The sequence below is a fragment of the Eptatretus burgeri genome, chromosome 2, assembly GCF_056783735.1.
Source record: "Eptatretus burgeri isolate ZD-2024b chromosome 2, Ebu_testis_v1, whole genome shotgun sequence".
NCBI lineage: Eukaryota > Metazoa > Chordata > Myxini > Myxiniformes > Myxinidae > Eptatretus > Eptatretus burgeri.
In genome coordinates, this window is record NC_140962.1 from 39,085,891 (window position 1) to 39,113,419 (window position 27,529).

The following is a 27,529-nucleotide window of genomic DNA, read 5'->3' on the forward strand; positions in this document are numbered from 1 at the left end:
GAGCCTAGTCTAGTGGGTAATTTAATGTTCATGCGCTGCGATTTGTATTAGGAAAATCAACAACAACAACAACCACAAAATGCCTGTTGGTGGCAGACACGTTGCCAGACCAGCGAGCGTCCCCTGTACCTCGCTGGAATGCGGGCGTGTTTAGATGCATCCCCGAGCTGAATTTCTTACCTTGTATGGGCATAAAAGCAACTCGGGGGGGGGGGGGGATGGAATTTGGGAGCCCCCACCGACAGCGGATGAGTCACGCGGTAAGCGAGGCGCGCCCTTGATAAATAAAAAGGGAAGAGAGAGACAAAAACACAGGAGGAGGAGTAGGAGGAGGAAGGGTGGTTGTTATTTCCACCAGTTTCTTTGAGATTCTTCAAACTTCCAGCTTCTTGTTGGTTCTCCGGGTGTTGTCCTCCTGTCGTCCTTCGTGGCTGGTTCTCCCGTCGTTCTCCACTGGTTCTCCTGTGGATCTGGTCACACGCGAGTTCTGGGAAGTGCGCACGGAGGGTCTTCTTCCGCCAGCCTTCGCCCTGCCGACTTCGCTCGCTTGGACCTTCCGGATCGTACTGGGAGTCCAGTAGGCCCCAGGGACCTGGTCCTCGAAGACCGCACAAGGCGGGCAGGTCCAAGATAGGTCTTAATAAAGACAGGCTGGTCCGATCATGTGTGTGTGTGTGTGTGTGTGTGTGTGTGTGTGTGTGTGTGTGTGTGTGTGTGTGTGTGTGTGTGTTCGTGGCGCCAGTCCAATAAGTAGTGAATTATATAAGTATATACTTGCCTGTATATACTTGCATTTATAGAACTCGGCTGTAGGCTTTTTGCTCGTGTCTTTTTCCCCATCCCCCCATTCATTGCATTGCCTATATGGAAATAAATGTCCCCATTGTATATACTTATATTGACTGCCATAATTGCGTTCGGAATAATTAGCTGGCTGATTATAAGCCGATAAAACTTACATCTGGTCCGACGGGACTTGGCGATATATAACCGCTCGGCAATCGCATACGGAACGAGCTGCTTAAGCGGCTCGTTTTCGTGCAGGTCCCGTTGAGGTATAAAATCCCGGCATTTCTGTCCATGCGAATAATTAGGTACATCGACAATTCGGCGATCGACCCTGTAGCGCGTGGACAGAAGACTTGGCTGGTATATGGTGTGTTAAAAACACCTGTAGCTGGGTTTCAGCGTTGATCCGGAAGCTGCGACTAGATTGCCACGTTCGGTGGGCATGCACAGCCGCAATTGGGCTAAAGGCGGTCGTCCGCACGCCGGAGTGGCGGAAATATACAACAATATAATCACTTTGTCCTTGTTACACACCCAACCTGTCCACCAAATTTCATCTGAATCCTTTTGAGATATCCTGCACACAAACAAACAAACTAAACACAAAAGTTGTCATACTGAGCACGCTACTTGCGAAATTCCGAAAACATTTGACCATAAAATTAATTGGTGGTTAAAATCAATGACCAAATATGCAAATCCTCTTCAAATTTTAAGTCACTCGGATGAAAATTGCCAATTTTAGAAATTCAGCGTATGTTGATGTTTTGGCCAATGTTGACCTCAAAAATAATTGGTGGTTCAATTAAATGACCTGATTTGCAAATCCTTTTCAAATTTCAAGTCAATCAGATGAAAATTGAGGATTTTAGAAAGTTAACAAAGACGTTGACCTTTGCCCTATGTTGACCTTTTAAAATCAAAAACAATTGGCTTCTTGCTTATGACGAACTGTACCAGGTGGTGAAGTTTTGTAAAGATCCGTGTAAAATTGTGACTTATAGGCGATTGACATACAAACAAACATACAAACAAACAGACAAACAAGCAGGTAGGCAGACATGGGTAGTCAACTACCCAATAGAACCTGACGCGATGGGCCCATTTGATGGGGAATGACCTGAGGATTAAGCACAAGAAAATTCATGATTCTAGCTTCAAAGGTTAATGCTGCAAATTGTTTTTTCGTTAAAGTACACCCACATTTAGAGGTTTTTCGGCCGTTGCTAGGCAACAGAGGGGTCCATAGCAACGGTTCTTTCTCACACAAAACTAGGACATATCATGAAACGACCATACCAGTTTCATGTATATCTGACTCAGTCTCTGAGATATAACGAACTTCGTTTTTTTATTGTTTTCGACCAGGGTTCATTCAAAGTCTATCTTCTCCGACAGTTTTCATAGGATCTGGCTGGAAATTTTTGACAAAGAGGTTGATTATAGTGCACATAAAAGCCTGGAAGCCGATTTTTGATTTTCGAAAAAATTAATTTTTTATGATTTTTCAAAAATTTCAAAGTCCCATTGCAAGGCAATGGGTGGTTGCTTAGCAACGAAACTCAAACGCACACACTCCCAGCCCATATGGCACCTGTCGCCAAGTTTCATCGAAATTGGTTTGCTGGTTTGTGCTGTGGAGCCTCGCGTTGCAGACACACACACACACACACACACACACACACACACAAACACACACACACACACACACACACACACACACACACACACACACACACACACACACACACACACACACACACACACATACACACACACACACAAAACCTGACAATAAGGGTAGAAAAAAAACATCTCAAAAAAAATTATTTTGACTTTTTTTTCAACTCGATCGGCTACCCAACAGAGAGACAAACAAACAATAATACACACAACCAATCGATATTACTTGAAAAATCTTTGATTTTCACAAGTAACAAACACAGAACGAGAAGAGCACTCGGTAGAGTGAAAAAAAAAGGTGAAAAAAAAGAAAAAAGAAAGAAAGAAGAATTGTGACGTCAATCGTGATGTCATAGCACCGTGTCCTGTCATTGGTTTGGTAAATAAATGGCCATAACTTGGGAACCACATGTCCGATTAATATCAAACCTTGAAAAGGCACATCCACAGGTCCCCAGCAATAGACCTGGCAGGTTTCAATTAGATCGGACCAGTGGTTGTCGAGAAACAGCAGTCGCAGTCGCAGACAGACAGACAGACAGACAGACACACACACACAGAGATTGCTGGAATTATAGATAAACGAGAACGTGGCCGTACATGCAAAAAATAAAGATAAAAACTTTCAAACCGCGTGCCAGAAACAACAACCACACAGGCCGTTCCTTCGCTCTCGCGTGCCCGTACGTGCGTGGCCGTACGTGCATGGAAGTACGTGCAAACCAAAAAAAAAAAAAAAAAAAAAACTTTCAAACCACGTGCCAGAAACAACCACACAGGCTGTTCCTTCGCTCTCGTAAACGACAACTGGATCGGGGCATTGTGTTTATCTATAAATGCGCATAAGAAATCGAGAAATTATTAGAATACAGTAAGTCATCACTATCCGAAAGTCTGTACGTTGTAACCCGTAATGGGGAACGCGGCTGAGGATCTCTTCCCCATCAGCCACGCCTACGCAGCAACGTGTCTTGTCATTGGTTTGGTAAATAAATGGTCATAACTTGGGAACCACTTGTCCGATTAATATGAAACCTTGAAAAGGCACATCCTCAGGGCCCCAGCAATATACCTGGCAAGTTTCAATTAGATCGGACCAGGGGTTGTCAAGAAACAGCGGTCACACACACACACACACACACACACACACACACACACACACACACACACACACACACACACACACACACACACACACACACACACACAGACACACAGACACACAGACACACAGACACACAGACACACAGACACACAGACACACAGACACACACACACACACACACACACACACACACACACACACACGGATTGTCGCCCCTTTCGGCATGCGGGTGTTCTGTGGTCTAATGAACAGCATGGGCTCTGAGATCGCGCCACACGGACACGTTTGGGAATTTTTGGCGATTTTCTAATTTTTACATTCGTTTGCATGGCGACGTGTGACGTCACCGCTGAGCGGCGTAAAGACGTCATGACATCATCGCGCACTCGCTGTCGTCGACTGACCGTCACCGCCGAGAGGTGTAATGCCACTCCGAGAAAACAGCGTCTGCGATGTAAAACCCTCTTCTGCACATTCTGACTACCTCAGAAGGTGAATTTGACACAAAAAATGTAACAAGAAACATTGTACATAAAGGAATTCGATAAATCACATTATGAACACCGGATATATTGACGCCCGAACCAACCCTCACTCTAGAAACTTGGTGCGAAGCGCGGGTTTGACTCGTGAATATTGATCGAAGCGACCGCCGTAGCGTGTGGAGTCCTCCGTGACGGACGAGTCCATCTTCCTCAATGTTGGGGGGGGGATACGGGTGCGGGTGCAACTACATTTGGGTTTGAAAATACAACTTTTCGTTCAAACTTAAGACAGCGAAACAAGTAGCACATTATTAGTAGTTGTGAATAATTTTACGAAACTACTTAAGGCTATAATAAAACGAACCGCGTGTATTAGCGTACACAACCCCCCTTAATATATTCCTCGCATTTTTGGTTTCGTCCATCACACGAACACCGAAATAATTCGTTTAAATGGACTTTTCTAAAAAAAAACAAAAAAAAAACGTTTTTCTCTCTTTTGTCGGCTCTCTCTCTCTCTCCTTCCTCCCCCCAACAGACTAAACACCCAAACGCCCCCTCCACCCCATTTATTTATTTCCCCACACCCCTTCTCTCGGAGCTCGACGTCGGTCGGTCCCTTCTCTGCGCCGTCAATCTGACACTCGCTCGTTTCTCCTGTTCTCCCGATCACATTATCCCCCTGGACGAAGACCAACATGTCTTTCACCTCCTCCATGACCGTCCCCGTGGACCCTGAGCTCATTTTCCCGGCCCTTCATCATCCGTGTGATGCCGCCACCATGTTGACAGCACCACGACGCCGTCTCGTCGCCTTCCACGGGGAGATGGTCTCCCTGGCCTTGGTCGTACGGCCTCCTCGCCCTTGTGGACCACTGGGTGTTTCTGATCCTCATTGTCCTGCTGGTCCTCCTGATAAACCGAGCTTGAGTAGCCGGTCCACCTGTGGAGCCGCACCCGACCTTCCTGGATTACCTGCTCATCCCGTCCTCAACCCCATGTGTGTGTCCCCCGAGACCTGGCCCAAGGTCGCTCCCTCTCTCCGAGCCTCGGTCACCGCTCAAGCCGTGGAGTCCCAATCCGAAGAGCATCGACCGAAAGAGGCTTTGCCTTGTGCCGGGTGCGAGTTCGGTGCCGCCGCGGCGACCGAAGACCCCGACGGGCAGGGGCAGCCCCTCCGGCCCGAGTTCCTGGAGTGTGGACCACTGCAGGTTCGATGTGCCTCTCGTGGAGTTAATGGGCAGGTGAGCGAAATGGACCATGGAGTCGTTCACTAATCACTCACCTGCTTGGAACATCACCTGAAAAAGCCACAACAGACACCTGTTAAATGGACGGCTGGTCTTCTCAAACGGCTCACTTGTGGTCGGAGGTCTCGCTGTGCGGAGCAGCCAACACCAGACATCTGGTGGATCTGCTCCTGAAATCATGATCTGTCATCTATTATTATTATTATTATTACTATTATTCTTTATATGATTCTGCATTTTGGTGGTTGTCCTCCTCCATGACATAGAAGGGGCTTGTGTTTGAGAGACTATTATGGGAACAACATGATCTCTCGAACGCAACACCATGTGGTGGCTCGACCTGGAACAGAATCAAAATCTTCTTCGTTGTTCCACTCTGTGGTCAACTGATTAAATAATTATTTCATCCATTGCTTGCTCTTGGTGTGCACCCTCTCCGCCAGGTCGTGCTCGATAATAAACATTGATCATTGCTATCCATGTTCCGAATGCACCTTTGGTTGGGGTTCCGTTACAAATTTCATCTGCTGATGGAGATCGGAGCAGGTGCACCATGAATTGGTTCACTCATGTTTACATATACCATCAAGCGTGGATGGAGGTTATGTTTTCTCTCTTGTCTGTCTGTCTGTCTGTCTGTCTGTCTGTCTGTGAGCAGGATATTTCGAGTTCTGGAGGGATTCGGACGACATTTGGTGGACAGGTTGGGTGCGTGACGAAGGACGAAATGATGACATTTTGGTGAAGATCCGAATCCGGATCCGGGTGATAGAATTTTTAAAAGTCATTTTTTACAATTGAGAGATTGGGCCAAAAACAATACATAGCTTGTCGTCGATGGATTCGGACAAACTTGGTGGATGAGTTGGTTCGGTGACAAGACCAAGCCAATTTAATTTTGGTTCAGGTCCGAATCCATATCCGGCCTATCAGTGGCACACAAAACGTAAACTCTTCAGCCTGGTGGAGAGGTATGTGTTCTATCGAGTGCCGTTCTAGTTTCAGAGGAACAATGAGATGTTTAACATCCACAAGCAAATGTCAGCAAACAGGACAACCATGTTAACGTTCCCGCTGAAGGACAGCCATTGATGCGATGCACGACCTGCAAAGCACCAGGAGGAGAGGAGATTGGGTCCATACTCTGTGCAGAGCGTTGGTGCTGCCCAAGCAGTCTCCTTGGCTATTGGACACAATTCTGGACGGGTCGCCACTCCGACGCAGGATACCAGCATGCTGGCACTCATTTTGCCGACCTCGGAAAGATGACAGGCCGAGTTAACCCCACCTGGTATTAATTCAACAGCCGAGCGGGATTCAAACTCAGGACCCAAGGATCCAAAGCCCGCCACCTTAACCATTAAGCCAACACCAAGTGTAAACCACCAGGAGTCTGTAGTCCTGTTGGGAAGTGAACTCGGACTCCATGGCTAATCTCAACCCAGCAATATCATGAACCATATGGTACTACGTACTTGGATACATCATGTAAAAGTTACATTTTGATTTGATTTATTTTTCCCCTTTTGCCCCATGTACGGTATTTCATGTTCTTCATTTCCCTCCCCCCCACCCAGAAATCCTTTCTTCCTTATCTCTGCAGGAAGATGTCTCCCCGACAATGGTTGGAGATTCTGCAGTGTTCCCTCTTTCGGTCACCCTCGATAGCCTGCCTTACCCAACCACCCGAGTCCAGGTTTGCACAAGGCAACATTTCCCAAGACGACTGCAATTGGCTATCTTCAAAACCTCACGAGTAATAAAAGTGAAAAACGATTGTTTCATGGTCCCAAACCAAAGTTATTGTGTATTAATAACCATTTGTCATGGTGGATGTGTTCAAGGTGACCGTCAATGTGTGGGGAGATAGACACGGAGCAGGAGAACCGCGCGGCGCAGACTACATTAACTTGCTTCAGAGCAAGAAACCCAGCCAGCTCTTTAAAGATGACCCTCCACCTCTCCATACCCAGGGTAATGTGGGAATGGAACCGTAGTTTGGCATTGTCCTATTCGACAACAACTAAAGCTACAATTTTATCCAACAGATAAAATGATAGCTTTTTGGTTGTTATCGACTGCGTCGTTTGGATTCACCATTATCTGCAGAACACTGCTTGGAAACCGTAAATCCTTTGTGTTTACAAAGATGTTAATACACAACTTTAATCATTGTCTTACACTCACAATCATTCTCCTCATCTCCCCCACCATCTCCCATAGCCTCCACCTCCTTAGTGCTACGTCCTCCTCCCACACTCTGGTGTCGCCACGTAAATGTGTCTGGCCGTCATATCGTCGTATTGAAAGGTCAGCTCTTACACGGTGCGGCTGGTTGCTCTGATTTCCCTTTTATTTCCATGGAATAATTTATAATCTGGATGTTTGTTCAGGAATTTTGATCCTTGCTTATTGGATCACCTGAACAGACTTTGGCATAAGACCAGGTGACGACCAAATCGAGTTCCTCGTCTCCAAGACAACATTAAACAGAACTATTGACATTTTCTTGAACTCTCACCGATTTCACGTGCGTGCCTACCTCACCTCTATTTAGTGCAGAACCGTGCGGCTGGCTCGTCGGTATCCTTACTCGATCTCGCAGTACTGCCGAATCTGAACACTGGGTACTTGCCTCTCATGCCCGACGGTTCCATGATGCTGGCAGATACCACATGGTGAGTGGAACTTATTGGGGAAATTGACTAAGGTGGGGCATGACTGGTATTTGATGCTGGTGCTGGAAAAAGTAGATGATAAAATATGCTCACTTGTTCAACATTTTTCTTGTTTTGTTGCACCTAGCCTTGTGAAATAACCAAGGTTGTTGTCAATTTTTCAGTCATGAATGTGGGGAGATAACAATGGCATCTCTGCTACGGCTTGAGAGCCGAGCCGCCTCTCTGCCAACAAGGCTGCGAGGCCTAGAAGAGCACACTGTCATGTTCCAGTTAAGGCTCAGTGATCTGCAACAACAACAACAACAACAACAACAACGTATTCAAGAGGTTACTCACCATCAGCAACCTTCCCTTATAAATCAACCTTTTTATTTACCTTGGTGATCGTCTCTTATGTAGGCGTGGGGAGTTGAGGGCTTGGATTCTCACTGGTATCTTGAGCAGTGGGATGGGGAGGGGAGAGGTTGAGCGGGGATCATGCGTACAAATCCAAATCTTGCATTCTCTTGATAATATTTTCCCAAACTTTCATTTGTTTAATTAAATGTCATCTATGGTATCTGGGAAGCTATCATGAGGGTGGAACAAGCACCCTGCCAACATCCCCCTCCCCTCACCCAAACCCCCCCCCCATTTCCACAATCAACTCGCACGCCCACTTATTTGAACCGCACTCACTCCAACAGCTCTTGAAATTTCCATAACGCACTCTGAGAAAATATTTTTCAAATCTGGATACTTTATCAAATGGTTTAACATATTGTAAATGTCGATGGTGATTACACAAAGTGCACGGATATACACCCAGTAGGAAAGGTATGTAGTTAACCACTAACTGACTAATTAGTGCGTGTTAAATGAGATGTGATGCGTGATTCACACAAAGCAGAGGTTTGTGGGTCATCAAAGGTTCCTCATTTTTACTTACGAAATCTAAAGATTTCGTAAGTATATTGATGACTTCCGTCATCTGTTTGTGTGTTTGTTTGTTTGTTTGTTTGTAGGCACGATAACTTGAGAACGGAAGAAGCTACCAATGTCAAATTACACCACGTGATTCAGGAGGGTGGTGGCTAGCGCTGATTAGATTTTGGTCACAATCAGTCAAAGGTCAAGGTCACAGTGAGGTCAAACATTCGATTTCTGATGGTTTGGTACAGAATCATCGTAGAAACTTCTGGTTTGCGTCGCTACCTTCTCGACGCAAACCAGAAGTTTCTATTTTATTATTTCTATAACCAGAAGACAGCTTTTATTAGACAAGGTCAGAGGTCAAGTTGACGATTTCGTAAGTACCAGTCTATGACTGCTTGTTTTTTGTTCGTCCTGTCGACAGATATATAAACCTTTCACATTGTTGTGGTTGGTACTGTAGCTTGGTGCGAGCATGTTACTCTACATGCCTGGGAGGTTTGTAATTACACCAAATACACTGCTCAGCAGTTTGATTCGATCAATTGCTACTTTTTATTTTATTTTACGAGAGCAAGTCGATAAATAAAGTGAATTTTCTTGTCACAGTAGTGCATGTGTTTAATACAATTTCATGGGCAAGTGGGTTTTATTTGTTGACCAATTGGTACCGGACTTCCTGAAGCGTGGTGCTCGTTACCTCTGCCACTAAAGTATTCACCCCTGTTTGTTTGTCTGTGAGCAGGATATCTCGAAAGGTCATGGACAGGTTGGGTGTGTGACACGGACAGATTGATTCGATTTTGGTGAAGATCCGGATATGGGTATTATTTTTATTTTTTCATTTTTCAAGTGATTTATTTATTTATTTCACCGTTCAGCGATGGGGTCAAAACAAGATGTAGCACAATATCTCAAAAAGTTGTGGATGGATTCGGACGAAACTGAGTGGATGAGTTGGGTAGGTGACGAGAACAAGTCGATAGGATTTTGATTATGGTCCTTTTTCAGATTTGCCTTTCCAGTGGGATACAAAATGTAAACTGTTGAGCCTGGTGGAGGGTTGTGCTCCATCGAGTGCCATTCTAGTTATCGTGCTATAAAGATGGATGCCCCACCACACAAGCGTACCATTACGGAGCGGCGAAGAGTCGTCAGGTTTTTCTTTGTGAAAGTGTCAAACCATGTGACTGCACAACATGGTATGAAGTGTAGGTCGCAGAATGGTGCGACAGTATTGAAAAGGACGGACAAACGTGTACGCTGAATAATGGCCTACGAGACCATATTATCTGCTGCCACAGAGGACGATGCAACCAGGATTGAAGCACTGATTTGCGAAGATACGTGCGTCTCAATGAATGTATCCATCTCGTGGCACAGCACACGTACTGTAGTCTACCCACGAGGTGGGTGCAAATTTTTTTTTTTACTGATGAACACAGACATATTCACAAACATACCAGAGTCTTCTCCAATGATGAGAAGCAGAAGACGATGCATTTTTGTCGCATATCATTCACTACAAATGAAACATTTGTTCAGTATTGTGAACCTGAAAGTAAATGGGAATCCATGCATTGGAAACACCCATCGTCTCCAAAACCAAAAAGTTCAAGTCATGTCGAAGTGTCAGTCATTCTGCTCCTCACTGCCGTCATTCTGCAACATATGACGATTCTCTCGCACACACTGTGAGGGTGATAGTTCAGTGCGTCGGTGAGCTTGGTTTTGAACTGTTACTCCCATCCAGTTCACAGTGAAAATCTCACACCATCAGGTTTTCATGTGTTGGGCCTGAAAATGGAAAGTCTCCAAGTTTGGAACTTTACTGATGATGACGAGGTCCAAGTGGCAGTGCAGGATTGGATAAGAGACCAACAAACGTCATTTTATTATGAGTGTGTCCTTAACCTTGTGAAGTGGTGAAAGAAGTGTGTGAATGTGCAATGGGACTATGTTGAAAAATAAAATGGTCGTTGCACTGTTGAAGCATATTTTATCGATAATTCACTTTACTTCTTGACTTCCCGTCAAATTAAAACTTTACTTTTTTTTGTTTTTTCAAATCAACTTTGGTCATCGTTTCACTCCTTCAATTGGGAGAAATTACTTTCTGTTTTGCGTTGAATTTACCAACTGCAGGGGGATCCTCTCGCAGTGTGGTAGTACACTGATACTAGACTCTAGGAAGAGCTCATACATGACAAGAACATAATGAGACATTGTATTTACATGAATTAGAACGAGAGCAGATGACCACATAAAATGTGATTTGAGCCAAAAACAACCAAACGGGTTCATAATCTAATATAATCATAACATAATCGATGAATTCCAACAGATCTGCAATAAGTAAGAATGACAAACAATTTTCCAGCAAAGTTGTACCTGAAGTCAGCAGTAACGCACCTCCCATTATAATCACTTTGACCAAACTTGTCTAAGTCACGAGTGTCTGTGTTTAGGGACTCGATGTGCCCATGCTGGCTGTGCTTCAATGGACATCGCCAGACTTTCTGCAAAAGCACCATGTGTTCACTCATTACAGGTGTGCGAAATTTCGTGCCATTTCATGTGCAGAGTTAGTTAGGATTCGAGCATTGCTGTTTCAATACCAATCTTTGCCGTCCTATCCAGGTTGCCAAGCATCCGACTAGAAAGGCCTCAGTTTGTCATGCTGGCTGACTGTCCACCCTCAGTTCCCCTCTCCCGAACTTTCCATGCCCGTTTCACCCTTCTCAACCAGTTGCACGACTTCCTTTCCGTCCGTCTTGTTTGGGCACCTGCCACTCACACGCAGCCTGGTAAGCTTCCATTACAGCACTGTTTTCCTATTTCCACACAGCTTTTTGATCTGGCTTCTGTAAGAACAGAGGCCAGCATTCAACTGATGTGATTGTAAGGAATGGTTTCATGGGCAATAACCACGAAGAGTGGACAATTGATAAATAATATCCCATCACTTCAAGAACGCTTTAGGATGGGTGCACAAGCAGCGTACTTACCGTTTGGGCCGTCTGGTCTGGGTTTGATTCTCGGTGCAATTAAGCACTGTCAGATTGGAGTTTGGCAGGTAGACAGATGCACTTTAAACTGGGTGTCTCGTCTGCCAATATCAGTGGCCGTTAAAGATCCCACGGTTTCTTTTGCCAAGAATAGACGAGTTATCTCTGAACAAATTACAAATTCCTGCCCAAGTCACTTATTTTCAGTTGAAAGTCTGGCATCGCCAAAAACTAAAAATATTTAAAAACAACAAAAAAAAACTTTTCAAAATCGAAAACTGCCTAGAATGTGGAAATAAAGCATTCCGTGTTTATTATAATGCACGGTGTCGGCTTAATGGTTCGGGTGGTGGGCTTAGGATCCGAGGATCCTGAGTTCAAATCCCACTCGGCTGTTGAATTAATACCAGGTGGGGTTGACTCTGCCTGTCATCCTTCCGAGGTCGGCAAAATGAGTGCCAGCATGCTGGTATCCTGTGTCGGAGTGGCGACCCATCCAGAATTGTACCCAATAGCCAAGGAGACTGCTGAGGCAGCACCAACGCTCTGCACAGAGTATGGTCCCAGTGGATGGATGTTTATGATTACAAAATATAATTGGGTGAGGCAGTGGCCTTCCTTAACCTTATCTAATTGCATGACGTAGCAAAATTTTGGATTCAACTCTGAAACAAAGACTATAATGATAAGGGAGTGAGATGACATGTCTTCACCCTACACCATATCTCATTTTGAGTGTCGGGTCAACAATCAGATAACATATTTGCTCCTGATTTACTTACTTTATCCTTGTATGTTTGAAGCTTTTTGTTGTAAAACAAGAAAAACAAAACTATATAAATATTGTTACGAATTTCGCCCGCCCGGCGTGCGATCGGCCACGTAACTGAAATCGTGACGCGTCGCCCACCGGAACGGACAATTCAGTCGTGACCCTCTTGGAACTACCGCCAAGGAGCTAGCCACGTGTGGGGGTTTAACCTCACCACAACCCAGTCCGCATTCTACCCGCACGAAATAGGGTGAATCGCCGAATGTCGATATACCTAAGTACCCGCGCAGGTAGCATACCGAGGAGTTTTACCACGCCGCAGGTCGACTCCGGACACGAACTGCTTAAGCAGCTCGTTCCGTGCTGCAGGGATAACCGAGCGGAGTTATAGTCGACCTCGACGGTTCAGATTATTTATTGGGCGTCTACACCCACTATCAATCCCTTACGTGATGCAAGATGGCACTTTCAATGGGGAAAGAGATGACGAACGGGATACATTTCACACAAGCACATTTATTACAAAGCACATATTGCACACACAACACAAGCAAGGACATTTATTATACAACACGTAAGCAGGCAAATAGGAACAAAAGCAGGCAAACAAAAGCAAGGGAAAGCACTACGACCGAATATAATTAATAAATGTACATTCACTTAAGCAGTTTCTACTTTACCAGACACGGCGCCACAAGATCCATACAAAACCCCGAAAAGAAAATGGTGACTTCCCTTTGGGCCGTCGAGTCCTCCTCCCACGACCGTCGGCATGGTCGCGCCTGGCCCCGACTCCTCTCGCGGTCTGCGAGCTCTCTCCGGCACTCCTCACCCAAACGCGCAGGTCCGCCACACCACCGGTGCTGCCGTGTCTCCCGTCCGTGCCTCCGTGGACAGGCCGCCCGCCAAACCGCGAGCACAGGACCAGAACGAGCCAAGACCCAGCTTCCACAACTGCCAGAGCAGACGAGCGCAGAGGCAGAGGAAGAGCCAGCGAGGAAGAAGAAACGCGAAGCCAGGACCAGGACGAGAGAAGAGGGAGTGAGATCCACGAGGAAGGAGAAGAAGAAAAAGAAGCACCCCACGCGCGTCCGCCCTTTATGGAGCGGGGCTCTGCCCTTTGCTCCGCCCCGTTCTCGGCTCCACCTCTCTTCGAGGCGTTTCCAGAAAGCTCTCGAAGGGGGGGGCGTGCCCCCACTCTGACCGCCTCACGCCGTGCATCCACCAATCGGGAGCGAGCTGCCCCACCCCTCCCCTTCACACCAAGCGTGGTGGGGGGGGGGATTCAGGCGGAAACATCAGGCGGGGAAATTAGGCGGGAAAACCCCACAGGCGTTGTTGGTTTTCTTCTCCACGCGCCGTACGCCCGTGTTCTCGGACCCTTTCCAACGTGGAAAGGGTCGTAGCGTGGTCCGTGGAGAACAGCGTTTGGAGTGCGGGAAGTGGCGAAGGTGGTGCTATTGTAGGTTTGATCCAAAATAACGATAGAACAGAAAAAATGGCTAACTCAAAGCGTCGCAGCCGGGATGAATCACACATATTCCCTCTAAACAACGGGTGTGGACTAACTACACATGAACTTATCGATATATCTAACCTGAAGACCTTTCTGGTGTATTGCAAATTTCCACAGCCGTAACTATATGTATATGTATATATATATATATATATATATATATATATATATATATATATATATATATATATATATATATATATATATATATATATATATATATATATATATATATATATAGTTGCAGTTCTCGGAACCGCATGCATACAACAGATAGGTGTCCCAAGACAGGTATTCCATTATTATATGTGTAGATAGTCCCCTTCCTTTTGTTTAGCGGGACAACAAAGGAGTGTGTTGCGATGATCCAATAGCTAGGGTTGCTCAAATCATTTTCTTCATTTCGTCCCCACTCTTTTTCGTCTGATTATTCCTGAGGTAAATCAGCGCGTGCAACACCATGGTGAGAAAACTGCTGCACAGAGATCCTCGTTCCCGGGCGAGCCCTAAACGCGGCAAGTCATGTGCGCTTGGCAGTGCGGTGTTGTCGACTCGAGCTTCCGATGGTCTGGGGAGGATTGCCGGTTGCATTAAAAAGGCATGCGAATGGGTATCTCTTTAGAGGCTGCACAAATGGTGTTTTTCACAACACAGGAAACACAGCCAGCACGACGCCCACGCTGCACGAAACGCGTACGGAGGCCGATAAAGACGACTCTACGCCAATGTTGGGCGGGATACGAGTGTGCGGGGTAGAAGCAGTTTGTTCCTTTTCAACCTCAATATCCGACACATATTGGTGTTCGCCCCGCGCACACGCGAGCGGAGTCGTGTGAACGCGAGCGCTGGCCACGTTCATAATGGCCAAACCGTGCGCACTGTATGGAATATGCTCAAAAGCAGACACGTACGCCGCTCGTGAAACGTGCATGGATTTATCCATGGCGATGTACCTTCGGTCCTCGCTGGCAGCAACGGATTCTCCACGGATGGTGAATGCCTTCTCGTCTCTAAGGCCAGCGAAGCTGCGATCGAGCCGAGGAATGTCTCACGTGGAGCGAGCGCGTTGATCGACGCTGGTCGAACGCCCGAGTGGGCATGCGGGACCCTCGACCCGTCACCCGGGCACGGCCCGGAGGTTTTTGCGGGACGGTTCGCATACCAATTTCAGTGTGGGCGATTCGTGTCATGTCGTGGGGTCGGAGCGGAATATGTTCACTGTCTGGGATGGCCTTGCGGGAAACGAAGTGAGGCGGTTTCCAGCCCAAGTTGGCGGGCCACGTGACGGGTCTGGGCCAATCGGAGCGCCCGATTCAGGTGATGACGTTTCGATTCGGCATGGCCCCTCCCCCAGAGCTGCCAGTGCTATAAAGGTCGGAGCAGTCTCTCTTGCCTTTTCTCTTTCTCCGCCTCTCTCTCCCGCTCTCACCTCGCCCTCGTCGACACCGCCACGACCCGCCTCCTGCTGTCAGGACTCCGCCTCCTCATCTCCGCCCACACGTCGTCGACCCCACTCGCCTACCACTCCACCCTCGCACTCTGGGCTCCGCCCCTTCTCCACTCAAGCTCCTCCTTCACGAACACAGACTACACACGTGCGGCTGAAACCAGAGACAACGCGCCCACTGTCGGGTACCGCACCACGGAGCATCCCCCCTGAAACTTATTGGTGGCGCGTCGTGCTATCGGGCGCAAAGGTACCGAGATCATAGCCTCAACTCCCCTCCCTTCCTGGTTGCAAAACTTTCTCTTCATCGGGTTTTCTGTGTCTGTACGTGAGCGTATGTGTGTGTACTGGTGCCTGTTTGCTTAAGTAAGACTGCAGAAGATCGTTATTGTTATTATTTTCGCGTTAAGTCTGCTCTGTGTCCCCTTTTGTAAGTTGACTGTTAATAAATTATCATTAGGAATGTTCCTTGCTCGTTTTTGTCTTTTCTTCCATTGATCCAGCATGGTCCGAATCCTACTTTAGCCGGGACTTTATTTCCAACGATCCTTTTCTTTTAGCCGGTACGTCCTTGGCAGTCGCTCGGCTGCATCCGATCCGGAAAAGTGATCCGATCCGGTAGAGTGATCCGGTTCGGACAAGGTGGACCGAGGGTGTGTTCCCCGGTAATTAAGTCGCGTGATTAATAAGGTAACCCGATTAACCCAGAGACGGGAGGACCCGAGGTCACGAGGTTGTGTTATTGGCGTCCACGGTCAGTTAAGCGACCCGCCGCGTCACGGAATTATCCGTGTGCGATGGCCTACAATTCTGGGGAATCTGGTGGGAACCGACATAGCTTCCCCCACCTCGTGGTCTTCTCACCCGACCCCCGGCCCACAACAATATATATATGTTTAAATTCTTTATTTAAAGCCTGACGTTTCAAGAACAAACTAGTTCTCTTCCTCAGAGGCGTTGAGAGTGCTGTGGTGGAAACACCGTAGGGGACAGTTCGTATCATGGATTGGTCCAAGTCCGAGCCAATCGCAAGGCTAACTTGCAATTGAATGACTGCTGTTTGCGTTGACCTTGGTAACGATTGTGTTGTGCTTTGTATGTCGGATGCAAGTCGATGTGTCAGTTGATGGGGTTTTCACAAGAGTACCAGGCCTCGAATGTCACGGTTCATCCTTGATGATTCTGTGCCAAGGAGTGTGTGCGTGCGCGCGCACGTTGCAACCAAGGACAACTTGTCTTGTCGCTTGATAACACGTTGGTGTTCGGTTACTCGTGTCGATAAGCATTTGGATGTTTGGCCAACGTATTTGGTTTCACAATATTCACACGGGATGCTATAGATGTCATTTCTGTCGAACTTGTTCACGTGGTCCTTCGGTTTTGACAGCTGTTTACACTTCGGTGTAAACAACCCTACAACCCTACACTTTGGTGCTCGTAAGGATGATTGTGGTTTGTGAGTGATATTGACATTGCACTCATGTAGTATGAGGCTTGTGGTTTCAGAAGCGTGTTGTATGTAAGGAAGTGCCACTGTGTGTGTATGTGTGGTCAGATGGTTGCTGTTGTAGTTGGGTTTCTAGTGACAGGATTTGATGAATGAATTAGGGTAGTGGTTTTCTTGCAGTACTTGGGTGACATGCAGTATCTCCATCTGGCGTTGTTCACGGTCAGCTAAGCTGCGAACACAGCTTCTCTTGTGGCAGGTGGGATGGCCACTTCGGTAGTCCAAAACTTTGTCCATGTGGGTAGGTTTGCGGTACACCCGTGAGTGTAACTTGCCGTCTCTGTCCCTGGAGAGATGTACATCCAGGAATGGTAGAGATCTAACTTGTTCTACCTCACACATGAATTGTATTGCTGGCCATGTTGAATTATTCTGGAAAGGAAATGGTCAACGTCTGTTCTTTCGATCACGAATGTGTCATCAATGTTGTACAGCCACAACCATGGAGAAGGTTCACGGTGTAGTGCAAGTTCTTCAAAGCGTTGCATTACCAGTTCGGCGGTGAGCCCCGAGATGGGTGAGCCCATCGGGGTTCTTTCGTGTTGATGGTATTTGGTGCCGTCAAATACAAAGTACGTTGATTTGAGGCAAAGTTCAATGAGTGAGCTGAGGCGGCTGTTGCTGGCGAGCTCTTGGTCGTCGTTGATTTACAGCTCTAAGGTCTGTGAAGCCAATTTGACGGGTATGGATGTGAATAATGAAACGACGTCGAATGAGATCATAGTGTCGTCACTCTCGAGGCGGACATTTCTGATCCGGTCAATAAAGTCTTTGGCGTTCTTTACATTGTGTATTGAATGGGTTGTTAAGTGTTTAAGTCGGCAGAACAGACACTTAGCGACATTGTAAGTGGGTGCTCCTCGGAGGGCCACGATGGGTTGGAGTGGGACATCAACTTTGTGGATCTTCGGTAACCTGTAGAAGCGTGGTATGACTGAGTCGATTGGTCTCATTCCTGTTTAGTGAGGTTAACATCTCACATTTTCTGTAAAGTGGTGGTTACCTGCTTGTTTATGGTCCTTGTAGGGTCACAAGGCTTTGTATGGTAGGTGTTGTCTAATAAAGCCGAGGCCTTGTGGTTAGAGTGGGTGCGGTTTATCACAACCGTGGAACGGCCTTTGTTGGTGGGAACTATGACTATGGATTTGTCTTGGCAGAGACTTCATAGCACCTTCGACTCGGTTGTTCTGACCAGCTTAGGTTTCTGGTTGCCGAGTATTGTGGTGAGTTGTGCCCATAGTCGTTCTTTGTCTCATTCGGTGGAAAGGTTGTAAATGATGGGCTCGAGAGCAGCAATAAAATCAACAACAGTAGCATCGCTTGTGTTCAAGTTGAGGCCACGTTCGAGTAAATGGACCTCTGTTGCGGTTAGACGTCTGTCAGAAAGGTTGTGCAGCCATCGTTTTGCTGTTGTTGTTGATCTTGTGTATAACCGATTTTGTTTCACCGAGAGTCGTGTTCTTATCTTTTCATGGTGTAGAGACGTCTTTTGAATGGGTTTCTCGATTTGCATGACGAGGTCATTATCAAGGATGGTCTCCGACTCGTAACAGGACCGTCCGGTATGTGCGTCTTGAATCAGAGCGTGAAGCATCTGTCTGCCAAAGCGTGTAGCGACGTCCTTGGCGAAGTCGGAATTGACTTGTGGTTTGTAATGGAGGTTTGCAGGGCATAGGCCACGCTGCCGGCATTTGTGGAAAAAGGTGAGTTGTTGGATGGTGGCTGCAGCAATAAACAGTTGAGAGTTTATGTAAAATAGTTTGTAGCAGGTGTTGGATTAAGTACTTTGAGGTTAGAGAAGGAAGTTGTGCGAAGAGACAACTGCAAAGCTCTGCTGATGCCTCAATGTGCGCTTGTCTCTGCTGCTGAGGTCATTTTCCTTCAATCCATAAAATAAGTATATGCTGTACTCTTCCTGAACATAATGGTCTTTGAGCACAAGGATGGAGTTGTTGCATAAATGGAGGTTCAAAGTATTCATATTTGCTATAATAAAAAAAATCGTGTTCTTTGCAGAAGGAAAGACAGAAGGTCAAACAGGAGGCTCCGCTGTCATGCCCATCATTTGTCATACACCCACCAATCACCTGGGTTGTTTTCGGAAAGGCTCTGCACTCTCTTTCACTGTTGGATTTCAGGCCCTGCGGGCTGGGCTCTTCGAGGTCAGTGCTGTCCTCTCATCCTTTGCTTCCAAAGCTGTCCTGGTTTCCCACCCTCACATTTTCTCTGATTGTTTTTTTCTTTCTCCCTGCAATTATTCAATTCCCTTAAGCTGAGCCAGCAGATGCGCCTGAAGTTGCAGTTCACAGCAGCTCCTGGACCTATGGCCCCTACAGCTCGAAAAGCCAGCCCATCTTCTCCTATGGTGCGAGAGCTACACTCGGGCCTCGGTCGCTCTCAGTCCTTTTCTCACCAGCAGCTCCCTCGAAATGGCCAATTCACCAGGTCTAACCTCAATGCATGCATCAAATACCTATTTATTAACCACTCGCTGTTAGCTCAAACCATAATCAACACATCCACAACCCCGACCAACAATCGATGGTCTAGAAGTGACAAATTGGTTTATTAAGCTGTCATACCAATGGTGTTTTCAGGACCGGTAGTGCCATGGAGCGGAGGGCTATCACCCCACCAGTCTCATCGCCACGACCGATGCCTGCAGCCCCCGAGAGGCATGCACTTTGCCTTGACAAGATTGCCAAACGTTCCTGCAAGGTCCTAGCCATTGACTAGACACACACACAACCACATGCACTCCCACCTACCTGCATACTCATTTCTTCCTACTCCCCCACCCCTTGTCCAATTTTGTCTGCACTATGTGTGATTGCAGTATGATGCAAGTACTACTGACCTAATTTATTTATTACATTTTTTTATTTGCATTTATACTGCAAGCAGGCACAAGCCCAAATGATGTTACTCTTAAGAGCACGGTGATACCTTTTTATTTTAATACCGAGTTGATGAATGTCTTTAAGGGGTACCGCGAGCAACAAACGTTTTAGCTTCAGCACAAAGTGTAGATTTAATAAACGTTTTTATTTGCACAGTTATAATCAGACAGCCTTCGCTTGCTACACACTTCAAGCTCACGTGAACGTCCGTGCACTGGAAGTTCAGATTTTGGACGTGACGGGGATTTGTGCAGTTCTGTCCCTTCTTGCAGATACTGAACCGGACGGGTCGAAACGACAAATATGGTGCTGAGACAATGTAATTATCCGTGTGTGATCAAACAGGAAAACGCCATGTATTGTAGTACCAGAAGAGTTTTAATTTTATGTTGCTCACTTTAACATGCCAAAATGTTCGTGAATTATTATTGTTTTGGAGCCCAAGACTTGACTTAACATTCAAATGCGAGCTTTTTATGGTTGTTGTTTGTTTTTACATTTTACTATGCTTCAGAAGCAGGTACTTTTATTTATTTTACTTATTACGTGACCTTCAAAAGTGAGGGAGTTGCTGAAAGTTCCCTAGTCCAACCGCTTTGGTTCTTTGTAATAAAATTTAATGTCGTACAACAAAAATGAGGCCCTCCAGTCGAGAGACTAGATTAAAAAAAAAACCATCTTGATACCCCCTATGCGATCTTTATTTTGAAATCCCTCTTTTACCCTGTTGCTGGCCGTACAAAAAGGCAAAACTATTTTATGTAATGTCAGTTCTTACACACAAGATTGACTTAGTTAAAGTTTTTTTTTTTTTTTTTTAAAGTAAACAATTGGCAGTATTTTAACATCTACGACATTTTGTAATTTATAATATGGATTGTGCATGTTTTCGGTCGAAGAAAAATAAGCTGTTACAGGAAACTACATATTACAATAACCCCCTCTCCCCCTCTTCCATGACCTATCAACTTATCTAGGTTCGGTGCTTGAACAATCCCGCGTCATTAGTTCTGCACTCATAGTGCCATTTTGCTGATGATGTGTTTTAACGTGTTCAAATAAACTGAGCATTTTTGTTTACAATGATGGATTGAACATTTCATGTCACAGGAATTAAACAGAAGGCTGACAGCGAAGCCTGTTGACAACGTGACTGGTGTGACACTATTTGGGGGTGTTTGTAGAGCGTAAACGTTTCACCCAACATTTAGCGTTATTTGGAATTGTACAATGAAAGAAGAGGAGAGGGTACATGTTTCTGTGTATACGATATGAGCTGCACGCAGCTGGTGATCACATAGTCGGGGACTCTTGCAGCTGGTTATTCTTCTTCACCACAAACACCTTCTGAGCACAGACGGTTAAAATGAAAGTGCTTTCTCCAAACACCACTACGGAGAGGAAAAAGGAAATACATAAACGGTATGTCAACATGGATCATATGTGGTGGGGTGAGGGTAAGAATAGATAACTAAAAAAAAATAATAATAATTTTGAAAAAGCAGAATTCTCACCCGATATGCGATTGAATGGAGATGTCTTGTCAGAAAAGCTGTTCGATGCAGGATGAGGCAGCCTTGCTGCAGTCTGCACAAGTTCCAGGAGAAGCGTTGCTGTCCGCTCATCATTTTCTAACTCCCCAGAAGACTGTGGGTGAACGTGAAAGCCACCGAAAGAAAAATGAGAGCCACAGTTTCATCAGTTAATCAAATAGCTACGGTTTGTAAGCAAAGCACCAACGTTACGATCTCTTGGAATTCAGGATCATCTCACCGCCAATACCCCATCCTCGCTCATCACCAAACAGCCGGTCTGCTCTGGGATGTTCTCAAGTCCATGAACCACCATTGCCTAAAACAGAAAAGGGTAAAAGTTATAAATCACTTTTGGCTTGCAATAAATATTACACTATTTTTATTTTTGCCATGTCCTCTTTTCAACCTATCCCCCCCCAATGGATATCAAAGATAAATAAAGCGTTCATATTATCAAAGAGCCATCTTTAAACATGACAAGCTCATGTAACGTGATAAATCCTCAATAATTCCAAACGATGCTGGAGGGAAGTGCAACTAATGTTTGTCATCATCAGACAGAACCAAAGGACAAATTAAAGTTTACTCGTAAAGAGCACGTCCTTACGGATGGTTTAATTCCCTCAGAATTGGTGCATTTTATGACGACCCCTCCCTCTGGAAGTAGCACTGTGCCATATACATTCACATCAAGAGAAATGCGGTCCCCCCCAACCCCCGCCCCAAACCTCTGAGACTAAATTTTATTTTTAACCACCGGAGACCTCGAGCACCCCAAGAGCGCAACCCATTGGCGAACAATATGGATGCAGGAAGAAACTCGAATGAAAGACCAGAAAGTTGGAAAGATGGGGACTTAGTGGGAGGGATTAATGATTGTAGAAAAGATCATCGTTTTGAATTGGGGGTATGATTTGAGATGGTGATGATCAGCTGTCGTGAAGACCTGGAGGGAAGAATGAGATTGAAGAGAATGTGGAAGTTGGTTTACAGGCAGGAAAGGAGAGGAACAAATGAGTGAAGTTGAGCAGTGATTCTGGATCTTGCACCAGAAGGGGGTTGATGGTGGACCATGTGGGCCCTCTATAAACCTGAGGGGGGGCAGAGGGGGTCAGTGCATAAAGAAAGCAGAGGGTGCAAGGCCAGAAAGGAAGCAGAAGAAGACAGCAAGACCACCAACCTGTCTGTGATGTGAAAGTGATAGGCTCATAGACTCAGCTTCATCACAGGAGATCCGATCTTGAAAGCCTTTCTTTTTATGGCATCAAGCTGTGGATGAAGGCCTTGTAAGTCGACAAAGGTTCAGGAGTGCCAAGAAGTGACTTTGATGGAGAATACCCAAATCGGTGAGGCTTTGGAGGCCAACTTTGAAATGTGGTTTTCCCAAGAAAGATCATAAATGATAGTGAGTCCTAGGAATTTGAGTAACTGAACTTCAAGAGGATTGTTAAATAAGTAAATGGCAGGGGGGCGCGGGGGGGGGGGGGGGATTGCCAAACGGTCCTTTCGGAAAGGCAGAGTGAGAGTGTGATTTGTAAGGATTGAAAGACATATTCCAAGTGTTCAACCAGCTTGTGATTTTTTTTTTCTTTCCCCAAGGTCTGAAGAGAGGCAAAAGGCTGCAGCCTGTCTGTCTGAAGGATGAGGGATGTCACAGCAGAGGGTGAAGTCATCAGCAAATAGATAAAGAGGATTTTCCAGAGTCAGAGAGACAGTTGCTGATTAACAATAGGACTGGGTCCAGAACACTGCCTTGGGGCACTCCAGCCTTGACAGGGAGAAGAGATGAAAGGATTGAGAGCTGAGTGATGCCGTTGAGAGCCACAGGTTGGTTATGAGAGTGGAGGAAGTCATGAACCCAAGAGTGGAGGTGCCTTTGGATGCCATATGCAGAGAGTTTGGAGAGCAAGATGGGACGCCAGACCACATTGAAAGCAGGAGATATGTCCAGAGATACGGCCCTGAACTCATGTTTGAGATCAAGTGCCTCCATTCATTGTTTGGAGAGCAGATGCAGCATGTCCAAGGTAGAGCGACCTCGTCTGCTTCTAAATTGGCGATCTGAGATGAGGTTGTTGGAGAAAAGGAAGGATTTGATGTCAACTGCGATGATGGATTCCATGACCTTGCCGATTTGGAAACAAGCCGATAGGTCTGCAGTTAAGGGTTTGACAGTTCACCCTTGAGATTGGTCAGATGTTGTTTTCTGTCTCCCCCGAGAGTAGACAAACACTTGTTGGGGGCGGGGGGGGGGCTTCCTGGAATGATTTGAGGTTGTCTTTGTTCTAATTTTCCTGGAAGAGAGGGCAAGTTGTTCCAGAGCAACTGCCTCACCACGGGATTCAGTGTACCATGGGTGGGAAGAAGGCGAGCAGAAGTGAAGACGAGATGGGATGAATCTGTGCAGAAGTTGGTCGTTCTTTGGGGGGTTTTTTTCAACTCACTTACCGCAGGCTGAAGTTTATTATTTTCCATCGTAAAAACCTGTTGCGGCAAAATACGGAGGCCTGAACCTCAACCACGGGTCCTTGCCCCGTGGTCGGCGTCACTCGGGTCCTTGCCCCGTGGTCGGCGTCACTCGGGTCCTTGTCCCCTGGTCGGCGTCACTCGGGTCCTTGCCCCGTGGTCGGCGTCACTCGGGTCCTTGTCCCGTGGTCGGCGTCACTCGGGTCCTTGTCCCGTGGTCGGCGTCACTCGGGTCCTTGTCCCGTGGTCGGCGTCTCGGGTCCTTGTCCCGTGGTCGGCGTCTCGGGTCCTTGTCCCGTGGTCGGCGTCTCGGGTCCTTGTCCCGTGGTCGGCGTCACTCGGGTCCTTGTCCCGTGGTCGGCGTCACTCGGGTCCTTGTCCCGTGGTCGGCGTCACTCGGGTCCTTGTCCCGTGGTCGGCGTCACTCGGGTCCTTGCCCCGTGGTCGGCGTCACTCGGGTCCTTGCCCCGTGGTCGGCGTCACTCGGGTCCTTGCCCCGTGGTCGGCGTCACTCGGGTCCTTGCCCCGTGGTCGGCGTCACTCGGGTCCTTGTCCCCTGGTCGGCGTCACTCGGGTCCTTGTCCCGTGGTCGGCGTCACTCGGGTCCTTGTCCCGTGGTCGGCGTCACTCGGGTCCTTGTCCCGTGGTCGGCGTCACTCGGGTCCTTGTCCCGTGGTCGGCGTCACTCGGGTCCTTGTCCCGTGGTCGGCGTCACTCGGGTCCTTGTCCCGTGGTCGGCGTCACTCGGGTCCTTGCCCCGTGGTCGGCGTCACTCGGGTCCTTGCCCCGTGGTCGGCGTCACTCGGGTCCTTGCCCCGTGGTCGGCGTCTCGGGTCCTTGTCCCGTGGTCGGCGTCTCGGGTCCTTGTCGCGTGGTCGGCGTCTCGGGTCCTTGTCCCGTGGTCGGCGTCTCGGGTCCTTGTCCCGTGGTCGGCGTCACTCGGGTCCTTGCCCCGTGGTCGGCGTCACTCGGGTCCTTGCCCCGTGGTCGGCGTCACTCGGGTCCTTGCCCCGTGGTCGGCGTCACTCGGGTCCTTGCCCCGTGGTCGGCGTCACTCGGGTCCTTGCCCCGTGGTCGGCGTCACTCGGGTCCTTGCCCCGTGGTCGGCGTCACTCGGGTCCTTGCCCCGTGGTCGGCGTCACTCGGGTCCTTGCCCCGTGGTCGGCGTCACTCGGGTCCTTGCCCCGTGGTCGGCGTCACTCGGGTCCTTGCCCCGTGGTCGGCGTCACTCGGGTCCTTGCCCCGTGGTCGGCGTCACTCGGGTCCTTGCCCCGTGGTCGGCGTCACTCGGGTCCTTGCCCCGTGGTCGGCGTCACTCGGGTCCTTGCCCCGTGGTCGGCGTCACTCGGGTCCTTGCCCCGTGGTCGGCGTCACTCGGGTCCTTGCCCCGTGGTCGGCGTCACTCGGGTCCTTGCCCCGTGGTCGGCGTCACTCGGGTCCTTGCCCCGTGGTCGGCGTCACTCGGGTCCTTGCCCCGTGGTCGGCGTCACTCGGGTCCTTGCCCCGTGGTCGGCGTCACTCGGGTCCTTGCCCCGTGGTCGGCGTCACTCGGGTCCTTGCCCCGTGGTCGGCGTCACTCGGGTCCTTGCCCCGTGGTCGGCGTCACTCGGGTCCTTGCCCCGTGGTCGGCGTCACTCGGGTCCTTGCCCCGTGGTCGGCGTCACTCGGGTCCTTGCCCCGTGGTCGGCGTCACTCGGGTCCTTGCCCCGTGGTCGGCGTCACTCGGGTCCTTGCCCCGTGGTCGGCGTCACTCGGGTCCTTGCCCCGTGGTCGGCGTCACTCGGGTCCTTGTCCCGTGGTCGGCGTCACTCGGGTCCTTGTCCCGTGGTCGGCGTCACTCGGGTCCTTGTCCCGTGGTCGGCGTCACTCGGGTCCTTGTCCCGTGGTCGGCGTCACTCGGGTCCTTGTCCCGTGGTCGGCGTCACTCGGGTCCTTGTCCCGTGGTCGGCGTCACTCGGGTCCTTGTCCCGTGGTCGGCGTCACTCGGGTCCTTGTCCCGTGGTCGGCGTCACTCGGGTCCTTGCCCCGTGGTCGGCGTCACTCGGGTCCTTGTCCCCTGGTCGGCGTCACTCGGGTCCTTGTCCCCTGGTCCGCGTCACTCGGGTCGGCGTCACTCGGGTCCTTGTCCCGTGGTCGGCGTCACTCGGGTCCTTGCCCCGTGGTCGGCGTCACTCGGGTCCTTGTCCCCTGGTCCGCGTCACTCGGGTCCTTGTCCCCTGGTCCGCGTCACTCGGGTCCGCGTCACTCGGGTCCTTGTCCCGTGGTCGGCGTCACTCGGGTCCTTGTCCCCTGGTCCGCGTCACTCGGGTCCGCGTCACTCGGGTCCTTGTCCCGTGGTCGGCGTCACTCGGGTCCTTGTCCCCTGGTCGGCGTCACTCGGGTCCTTGTCCCGTGGTCGGCGTCACTCGGGTCCTTGTCCCCTGGTCCGCGTCACTCGGGTCCTTGTCCCCTGGTCCGCGTCACTCGGGTCCTTGTCCCGTGGTCGGCATCACTCGGGTCCTTGTCCCCTGGTCGGCGTCACTCGGGTCCTTGTCCCCTGGTCGGCGTCACTCGGGTCCTTGTCCCGTGGTCGGCGTCACTCGGGTCCTTGTCCCGTGGTCGGCGTCACTCGGGTCCTTGTCCCGTGGTCGGCGTCACTCGGGTCCTTGTCCCCTGGTCGGCGTCACTCGGGTCCTTATCCCGTGGTCGGCGTCACTCGGGTCCTTGTCCCCTGGTCGGCGTCACTCGGTTACCTCAAGTAATCGACGTTGTTCCATATGTAACGTGAACTAACACGAGCAGACGAGACATCCACGTTAATGTGTTACCAATTCCGAAAATCGAGAAACCTTCACTCCGAGTGCAAATAAAGGAGTGGATCGACTGCTCGGTCCATTCACATGAACATTTCAATCTGCACGGATAATAAAAACAATAACAATGTGAAATAACTAACAAACCAAACCGCAAACCTACCATCGCCGTTGCGTCTTTTTTTCAAAGCAAACCTCACGATGAACAGTTGTATTTTTACAACAGTAATGGATAAAACTTTCGAAAAGAACCGAAAGTAAAAACGAGAGTTACAACACTGCACAATAACTCACGTCAACAATTAACGGAACAGGAAGAATTTCACTTCCTGCTCAGAAAATCAACTTCCGGCGTCACACAGAAAACGATTCAGCACAAAAAACGTCGGTCTTCCGCATTAACCCCGCCCACAATCCACCAGGCAAGCTCCGCCCACAATCCACCAGGCAATCTCCGCCCACAATTCACCAGGCAATCTCCGCCCACAATTCACCAGGCAATCTCCGCCCACAATTCACCGGCAATCTCCGCCCACAATTCACCAGGCAATCTCCGCCCACAATTCACCGGCAATCTCCGCCCACAATTCACCAGGCAATCTCCGCCCACAATTCACCAGGCAATCTCCGCCCACAATTCACCCGGGAATCTCCGCCCACAATTCACCGGCAATCTCCGCC

The 27,529-nt window shown here is 48.6% G+C and overlaps 2 protein-coding genes across 3 annotated transcripts; one reads left to right on the plus strand and one right to left on the minus strand.

The window, feature by feature from the left end:
• Window positions 1-4,540: 4,540 nt before the first annotated feature.
• On the plus strand, window positions 4,541-20,872 carry TRAPPC14 (trafficking protein particle complex subunit 14). The gene is made up of 11 exons (XM_085853091.1): window positions 4,541-5,306; window positions 6,916-7,008; window positions 7,157-7,286; window positions 7,536-7,622; window positions 7,870-7,990; window positions 8,155-8,320; window positions 11,374-11,456; window positions 11,546-11,712; window positions 19,172-19,317; window positions 19,428-19,600; window positions 19,753-20,872. Exons 1-11 carry the CDS (start codon window positions 4,761-4,763, stop codon window positions 19,889-19,891), a joined length of 1,851 nt encoding a protein of 616 aa, XP_085709217.1. The 5' UTR covers window positions 4,541-4,760; the 3' UTR covers window positions 19,892-20,872.
• On the minus strand, window positions 20,851-27,262 carry LAMTOR4 (late endosomal/lysosomal adaptor, MAPK and MTOR activator 4). Of its 2 annotated transcripts, none has more exons than XM_085853437.1 (4): window positions 27,143-27,262; window positions 21,829-21,906; window positions 21,570-21,702; window positions 20,851-21,446 (listed from the first exon to the last, which is right to left on the minus strand). In XM_085853437.1, exons 2-4 carry the CDS (start codon window positions 21,901-21,903, stop codon window positions 21,349-21,351), a joined length of 306 nt encoding a protein of 101 aa, XP_085709563.1. In that variant the 5' UTR covers window positions 21,904-21,906; window positions 27,143-27,262; the 3' UTR covers window positions 20,851-21,348. The 2 variants fall into 2 exon arrangements, with proteins under 2 accessions (XP_085709563.1, XP_085709562.1); XM_085853436.1 differs by having other exon boundaries at window positions 27,012-27,248.
• Window positions 27,263-27,529: the final 267 nt, after the last annotated feature.

Bases quoted from the DNA above. Each gene is read 5' to 3' on its own strand.
- TRAPPC14 (XM_085853091.1), top strand. From the start codon at position 4,761: ATGTCTTTCACCTCCTCCATGACCGTCCCCGTGGACCCTGAGCTCATT. The intron at 5,307-6,915 runs GTGAGCGAAATG...TTATCTCTGCAG, and splicing joins CTCGTGGAGTTAATGGGCAG to GAAGATGTCTCCCCGACAAT. The intron at 19,601-19,752 runs GTCTAACCTCAA...TGGTGTTTTCAG, and splicing joins CGAAATGGCCAATTCACCAG to GACCGGTAGTGCCATGGAGC.
- LAMTOR4 (XM_085853436.1), bottom strand. The intron at 21,703-21,828 runs GTGAGATGATCC...GTTCACCCACAG, and splicing joins GCGAGGATGGGGTATTGGCG to TCTTCTGGGGAGTTAGAAAA. The intron at 21,447-21,569 runs GTGAGAATTCTG...TCCTCTCCGTAG, and splicing joins TCCATTCAATCGCATATCGG to TGGTGTTTGGAGAAAGCACT.